Here is an 8,998-nt window from a genome sequence, read left to right as displayed (position 1 = left end):
GCATCATAGAGGATCAGCATTTTGCAACAATTGACATGATTTGGGAAGTGACAAATATTTGAAATGTATACTTTCGTTAAGTTAAGATTATGAGGAAATAAAGTATATTTAATTGTCAAAAGTATACAATCAGTCATGTAAGTCTATTTTTTTTTTAAATGAGTAGTTAAACATGAAAATGCCAGCTGTATTAAACTAGAGGATCTAAAGAGCCTGTGTCACTCACCTTGGTCTATGTGAATATTAAACAAAGGAAGCAGCTGGATTCATGACAAAATTGTGTTTTGGTGATGGTGATGTGTTTGTACGTCTTACTTTACTGAACATTCTTGCTGCTTACAGTTATCTCTATCTATAAAGAACTTTGCCCCGTAGTTTCAGTGGAAAATGTTAGTAAAAATTTACAAATTTTATAAAAATTGTTAAAAATTGACTATAAAGGACAATAACTCCTTAGGGGGTCAATTGACCATTTCAGTCATGTTGACTTATTTGTAAATCTTACTTTGTTGTACATTATTGCTGTTTAAAGTTATCTCTATCCATAATAATATTCTAGATAATAACCCAAAACAGTAAAATTTCCTTAAAATTACCAATTTAGGGGCAGCAACCCAACAACGGGTTGTCAGATTCATCTGAAAATTTCAGGGCATATAGATTTTGACCTGACAAACAATTTTACCCATGTCAGATTTGCTCTAAATGCTTTGGTTTTTTTAGTTATAAGCCAAAAACTGCATTTTACCCCTAAGTTCTATTTTTAGCCATGGTTGGATGGCCGGGTCATCGGACACATTTTTTAAACTAAATACCCCAAAGATGATTGTGGCCAAGTTTGGAATAATTTGGCCCAGTAGTTTCAGAGGAGAAGATTTTTATAAAAGATTACTAAGATTTACAAAAAATGGTTAAAAATTGACTATAAAGGGCAATAACTCCTAAAGGGGTCAACTGACCATTTCGGTTATGTTGACTTATTTGTAAATCTAACTTTGCTGAACATTATTGCTGTTAACAGTTTATCTCTATCTATAAAAATATTCAAGATAATAACCAAAATAGTAAAATTTCCTTAAAATTACCAATTTAGAGGCAGCAACCCAACAACGGGTTGTCCGATTCATCTCAAAATTTCAAGGCAGATAGATCTTGATCTGATAAACATTTTAACACACGTCAGATTTGCTCTAAATGCTTTGGTTTTTGAGTTATAAGCCAAAAACTGCATTTTACCCATATGTTCTATTTTTAGCTATGGCGGCCATCTTGGTTGGTTGGCCGGGTCACCGGACACATTTTCTAAACTAGATACCCCAATGATGATTGTGGCCAAGTTTGGTTTAATTTGGCCCAGTAGTTTCAGAGATGAAGATTTTTGTAAAAGTTAACGACGCAGGACGACGACGGACGCAAAGTGATGGGAAAAGCTCAGTTGGCCCTTTGGGCCAGGTGAGCTAAAAAGGTGCAAAGCTTTGACGTTTTGTATAGAAGTCGGTAGAAAATAATTGAAAACTACGTCGAGTAACGTTACCATTACTAAACCGATCACTGTGCGTAACGTCATGAGCCTTTCAAAAACATATGTCTAGTCAGCAGTGTTCGAAATCAGATATAGAAACCCGAATAATTAGCGTTGAACTCTCGGCAATATATGGTGTTTCATAAGTCATTTTTAAGGACTGCATATGTTTTATCTGACACCAATAATTTCACCATGATCTTAAAATGTATAAAAGATATCGTGATTAAATTAGAAGGTACGTTCATATTTACTTTTTAGAATATGTTGCTTAAATTTACAAGTAACACATATGCATTTTCCCTATGCATACCTTTGTTAACGAACATATTATGTAGCTATATGCTAAATAACAGCCCAGCAATTTGTCCTTTACTAGTGCTGGTATCTGTTGTACACATGGCTGAGTTCCTGTATGTGACTGTTACACCATTACTGGTGCATGTTGTTTTACAATCCTTCCCAAAATAAGACGTAAAGTTTATATTTTTTACCAATAATGTGTATGATGTATTAGCTTTCAATAAAAATGGAGAGGCTATTTTTACATCGTATGTTTCGCTTGGAACCGATGAATAAATTGAAGCTTTCATTTCAAAACACTTTTCGCCTGCACTATTTAGTAGTAATATGTTACTATTACTAGCAAAGGACATTGACGTGGTGCCAGGCTGAGTGCCATACCCATCATAAACTATTATCCCTTTCATCCATATTGGTTTGTCTGTTCGAATTCCTAGTGCATCAATTTGATCTGTATTTCGCCTGGAATTCCCTACTGAACGATGCCGTACTAGACGATACGATGTCCTATCAGAGACTGGAACTCGGGCAATTGGTTTAAACAATTGTTTTTTATCCGTAAATGGTGCTGTAAACATACTTATAATTTCTTCTTCTTTTAAAATGTTCAACGGCATAAAGTTCTTCACAAAGTATTCCTTTTCAACAAGCGGAAACCTAACCAAAAACAATAGGTCATTCAAAATAGAACGTAAGTTTTCTCCAGTAATTTCTTTCTCCGAGATGGTGCACTGATGCAATGCCCATTCAAGTATAAACTGGCAAACATCAGTTTCAGTGCAGCTGAGATATTCTGATTTTAAAATTTCTTCTACGCATTCAATGGATAGTTTTAACGCTAATTCTGAATATAAACATTTTTCGGCATGTTTTTCTATGTACCGAATACTCTCTGATTTTAGTTCTTCCATGTTGAATTCCATTGCAGTTTGAAGGGTCTTCAAAGGATCTGACGTGTTAACTGTTTCTTTCAATCTTTGTTCGCATTCTGATTTGACTTTGAACAACATATATTTATCAGAAGCATACAACAAATCTTGCATATTTTCAGATGTAACTTTTACTTCCTCACAGTATATGTACCTGAAATAAAGTCAGTCGATAAATTATTTATCAACAGCATTTGAATGAATGTAATATTTTAACTTCTATAATGATATAAAGCCTTAAAGTTTGGGGTAATAATTCAAAAATTAAAATCAATACTTTATAAATTGTATTCATTTGAAAAAAAAAATTATGGGTTAGCCTTCACCTAATGCTCTAAGTCGAATATTCGAAAGACAAGAAAATAGTTGAAGAGCTATATGACCAAACAGAATCTATAAAAACATTAACCAAATAATCAAATTTGCCTCAAGGAGTGACACTTAAGATTAAAAAAAATCATATTCATAAACAGACAATTTTTGAAAGTTTTGTTATAATTATGAAGGTACCGAAGTACTGAATTATTAGTCAGATTATACCCTGGGGGATTGATAGTCATCAAGCAGTGGTATCGACACAGTTGTCGATAATTAAAAGTTTATCGAAAAAATAATCAAAGTTTTAATCGAAAACTTTTCGAACTATTTCACTCGAAAAAGAACTTTAAAAAAATAATATCAATGTCATTAAAGAATTGAATATTATGACATATATCAGATTACTCACTGCAGAAGGACTCGAAACGTATTTTCATCAATATCAGGTACAGCAATTTCTCCTTTCTCTGGTAGTGAACCTTCAAACATAGTATAGAAAACAGGACTTCTGCTGGCTAAAATGACTTTATGGGCTGGTATGGCTTTTTTCTCACTTCCAACAAGAAATATGACATCACACATTATTTCATGCTTCAACATGTATGACAAACATTCACGATTAGATTTGTCGTCTCTCCAATCAGTACTATCACTGATAACTGTTTCCATCTGTAAATAAAACAGGAACAAAACCATTTTAAAAATGAAAACAAGATGTTAAATAATTGCATGCGTCTCTAGTTAACCATTTAAAAAAAATTTGAATTCTCTTGATGAAAAACAGTAAAGAGATACCAAGAGGACAATCAAAAATCGTGCGCAGAAAATTTATCTTGGCAAAATAAGGACAAACTATTATAGTAAAAGAATTAAGACCGAAAACCAAGATTACTCTATCCAGATAAGTCAATACATGACCACCCCAAAAAGTGTCTGTAACCTCAAAGCACCATACAAAAATCTAAAAATCGACCAACACCTACCTGACTTAAACACCGTTTGTAAACTCAAGAAGGGTAATACTCGTGCTCCCCTAGTGCATGGCTTTTGTAACGTTATTTTGTGTGTAATGATTGGTATTTCACAGTTGATGATGAGATTTTATGCCTTTCTGAATTGGAAGATGTATGCTGTCCTTAATAGACTATTTTCATAAAACCGAATTTTGTCTCCGGATTCTACAATTATTTGACAAAAGTCGGTTTCACAAAGAAACTTACGACTAAGATTGATCGTAAGTATACTAAATTAACAATGTCAGACTTGTGGTCGCTCTTAGTCGTAAGTAATTTTGTGAAACCGACTCTTGTATGGTGCTATACCTCATAGAAGGTACCTTGATGAAAATATATTAATTCCGGTGTCAAAAGTGGTACAAAAAAATGGACTATAACCCTGAGAAATGAAAAACAGTACATGCAAGTTTTCTTTTATGTAAACATAGCCAAGTGCCGTGAAACTTCACAATGAAAATATTGAACTTTTCACGACAAGTAATGAGCAAAGTGAAACCAATTGTCGATATTGATAACACCAACACTGACAAAAACTACAAAACACAACACAGAAATGTAAAAGGTAACCAAATCCAACAAAAGTATTTAAAAATATCACAGAATACACCGGCATAGAACATTAGCAAGTGTAACAAAATAACACAAATATATTTACAAATATCACAAACACAACACTTATATTGGAAAATATCATACAGCACAATACAGAAATTGGCAAACACCATAAATATTGACGACACAATTCACAAAACACAACAGACATTGAGAAATACCACAAAACACAACAAATAAATTGACAACACATATATTAACAATTTTTACAAAACGCAATATAAACATCCACAAATGTCAAAAGACTCTAGACATGCTAGACATTCACCTTAAAACAAACAAGAGAAGAGAAAACGAACATTTCTAAAACTCGGGTTTTGTTTGGTTAATTTATTACTGTTTTATGGTTATTTTTAGAGTATGTGAGTTGGTTCAGTTTAGTTTGTTATCTAATATCTTTCAGATAGAAGGTTAAATAATGTGATATCAAATTTAACTAAACACCGTTTTTACATAAATATACCTGTGGTCGATCACGCAGTTATTTTATCGAAATGATGAATCGGAGATAAAAACAACATGAATGGGAACGACAATGCATTATTCAATTTTGCTTAGAGATTTCGTTTACAGTTTATAGTAGAAGGGAGTTATTAGGTTTAACAAACTATTTATGTCTAAAAGTAGCAGTAAACAAAATCATCCGAAATTTTAATGCAAAATTCTCTTAAGGGGGTTCGCGGGTCTAAATCATTTATATAGGATTTCTCTATATTTTTGTATAAATGAACTTTATCTTATAGTTAATAGAAAAATTAAATAAAAAAGTGGGGTCACCGTTCATTTTCGCTCACAATCTGCCTTCGAAAGAAGCATACATTTTTGTAAAGGTGTTTTTTTTCTGTTGAAGTAATAGGAGAAATAAAGTTAATATCGAAATAAAAAAAGGAAATTTATTACAGAACTCGCTCAAATTTTACAATAATTTAGTTTAAGTGCAGCTTATATGGAAATTATATTAAAAAATATAATCACCGATGAGTTAAAAAAAAAGATATTTCAATTTTAAAGCCAAAAAATGGCATTTTTCCACCAAAGGGAGATAATTTGGAACTTTTTCAATGATGTATACATTTTAAAAGTCATCTGGGGCCAACACGAATTGATAGTTTTGAATGATTTTTGTACCATATGATAAAATAACAACTACAAAAGGTAATAAATAAAATTTGTAATGAAAAACAAATGTTTAATTTTTTTCTAACATTTTTATACCCTCGAGCCTCCTTAACAACATAAAACAACCAATCAATGCAAAAAAGTTATTTAATAATCAAATATATGCATGAAGTCAGTAGTCAAAAGATGTGAACTGTTAGAATTCGTATGGTAGCCTTCCCCTCAATTTTGTGCAAGGAAATTAATTAAAAGATTATGTGTTCCAAAATTCAAGTGTAATTTACTTTGCAAAACATACAAGTTATCATCAATTAAAACTTCAAAAGTCTATCTATATTTATCATTTTAAAATAAAATTGTGAACTTACATTTGATGTCCTGAAAAAAACCTTTAAATGGACGTCCCTTGTATTTCGAAAACAGACCAAGTGCGTCACATTAATTTGTAAAAACGCATGTGAACATAGAAAAAAGTTGCGTAAAAATGTTCCATCATGGACATATTGAGAAATGAGGATGCATTATAGGAATGGATTTTTTTGTTTTCTTGTTTTGTTACCTTCTTAAATTTGATCTCGGAAATAGTACCACAGGAAATTATATTTTTTTTTCTTTCGGCTGGTGACTTTTGCAAATAGTATACTCGAAAAATTATATTTAGTGTGCTTCGCATACCCTGTTATCGGTTTTCAGCGCGGCAGATACAAATGGATGTTTTAACCCGATTGCTATTTAAAAGTAAAATCACAAAAATACTGAACTCCAAGGAAAATTCAAGACGGAAAGTCCCCAATCAAATGGCAAAATCAAATGAAAAAAAAACCACATCAAACGAATGGACAACTGTCATATTACTGACTTGGTACAGGCATTTTCAAATGTAGAAAATGGTGGATTGAACCTGGTTTTATAGCTAGCTAAACCTCCCACTTGTATGACAGTTGCAACAAATTCCATTATATTTACAACAATGCGTAAACAAAACAGACATAATAGGTAAAATTGTCAAAATAGGGGTACATCAGTCATCACCGCCTTACAATCTCGTTGATATTTGTTTACTTATCATGTACAGCATATTGTTGTATGAGTGTCCGATTGCCATTATAATACAATATATGTTGCCATTATGTACATTACCTGATGATCTGTGGAACATATCCCATCTGTTTTTCCGATAGCCAATACGAGGGTGTGTTTCAGAAATGTTAAAATGTTAACACCAGGCTACCAAACGAAGACGCTGATACTGACAACGTAATTGATGAAGACTGAATTGGATTTCTTAAAAAAAAAACTATGCTGAAATGATTCAAATATGTCTGGCTTTTTTTTAATTAGGTTTTCCACTTTTCTGTCGGATATTTTGTATATGACATCGAACAGTAATACGCTTTTAAAACTGACACCAATAAACCGAAGACTTTACGTTGTAAGAGTTTTCTTCCACAACACTGTTTTTCTTGTGTTCACTACTCCTTCGCAACCGTCAAAGAATACGACAAACTTATTTTACCAAATTGCTCGTAAAGTCTTCAGGATTAGGGTGGATATTGAACTGAAGCTATCCGGTGACTCCATATGAGAGTTATTCTCCTTTATGCATTTGGCATAAGAGATATGCATTTCTAACTGATAAACCATAAGTAATATAGGCCAAGGGTCTTTTGATTTCAGGTCCTTGGTAAAAAAAAATGAAAATTAGGTCAAGGTCATATTCAATTTTTTTTTATTTTAGCTTATTTTCACTTATTTTAAGAACCGTAAAAAATATCGACAAATTAATTCTAATAAATTGTTGGTTGCTAAAATTTTGATAACAAAGGTACGTTGACCGCAAAGGGGAGTTTTCTCCCTTTTTATATATAAAATTAAATGTATGGTGGTCTAACTCACTTACCAAGTATAATAAAGACCTAGGGTCATTTGATTAAAGGTCCTTGGTTTATGACCTTGAAATTGAGCTCAAGGTGAAAGTAGAATTTGATGTTTAAGATTTTGACCTTTGCTTTAACTATAAATTTAAACACGATAAGGCATGGGACTTTTTACATTGAGTTGCAATTTACATGACCTTGAAAATCAAACCGGAAATGACTAAGTGGAAACCGGAAGTAGCTTGGTTTTGTACTTATTTGATGTATCAAACTATCAAATTAGACTGGAAGTGACATTTTCTGACCGAAAGTAACAAATTATCTCCCTTATTTCAACAAAATTATAAAGAAACCATATATTTTTGAAATCAGCGTACATTAAGGTGACATTTGACATTGTCGATGACATTTTAACCCGTCTTTTAATATTTTCATTCTATTAATTATTATTATTATTATCATTATTATAATCATTATTATTTCTTATATATTATCATACAGTTTATGCGCTTTTTATTTTTGCCAATTCTAAGCCAAACAATTTTCTTTGTAAGTGTTATCTCCCTATTTACTGTTTATCATATGTTTGCATCTATCTCCTATGTAACAAAAAAAGATTTCGACAAAATTTCTTTTACAATTTGTTAGTTACATCCTCATGAATTTTTGACTAATTTTAATCGAAGCGATATGATGAAATTTAATATGAGTTTTCTACCTTTATGAAATAAATTCGACGTTATGTGTTATTAACTCATAAACCGTTAACCGTATAAACCTGAACTATTTTTATTTGAGACCCCTAGGTCCTAACGTAGAAAATTAGACCTAATTCAAAGGTCAGGGTCAAGTTCTCAGTTGTGATTTGTTTTTGCTTTTAGATTTTCTCCAATACTTAAAAAAATATGTATAAAAAAACAAGTGCAAAATGATTGCACTAAAACTTAGAGGGGACTTTCGTTAAACCGGAAGTGGCCAATTATCTCCTGGTTTACAGGCAAAAGTACATAAAAACTATATATATTTTGAATCAGTGTGAAAGAATCTATCAAATTACACCAGAAGTGACATTTACTTCACCGGAAGAAGCTTATTATCTTCCTTATTTCACTCAAAAGTAAATAAAAACTACTTATTTATCATGTCAGTATGAAGAAACTAATGATTGAATGCTATTTTAACTTTGAGTAGACATGAACTAACTTCTTTTCAATAACTTTGAAAATTGATTTGGAAAGACCTTCAATTGTTCTCTGAAAAATTGGTTTTTAATTATAATTTAGAATCTTCTTTGAAGGTGGA

General features: G+C 31.7%; 1 protein-coding gene across 1 annotated transcript; it reads right to left on the bottom strand.

The window, feature by feature from the left end:
• Positions 1–777: 777 nt before the first annotated feature.
• Positions 778–6,265, bottom strand: LOC139502807 (BTB/POZ domain-containing protein 6-like). The gene is made up of 3 exons (XM_071292390.1): positions 6,188–6,265; positions 3,482–3,741; positions 778–2,908 (listed from the first exon to the last, which is right to left on the bottom strand). Exons 2-3 carry the CDS (start codon positions 3,739–3,741, stop codon positions 1,861–1,863), a joined length of 1,308 nt encoding a protein of 435 aa, XP_071148491.1. The 5' UTR covers positions 6,188–6,265; the 3' UTR covers positions 778–1,860.
• Positions 6,266–8,998: the final 2,733 nt, after the last annotated feature.

The sequence above is a fragment of the Mytilus edulis genome, chromosome 14 (genome assembly GCF_963676685.1).
Source record: "Mytilus edulis chromosome 14, xbMytEdul2.2, whole genome shotgun sequence".
Classification (NCBI taxonomy): Eukaryota; Metazoa; Mollusca; class Bivalvia; order Mytilida; family Mytilidae; genus Mytilus; species Mytilus edulis.
The sequence above is the reverse complement of the archived record's forward strand: the minus strand, read 5'-3'. Positions and strand labels throughout refer to the sequence as shown.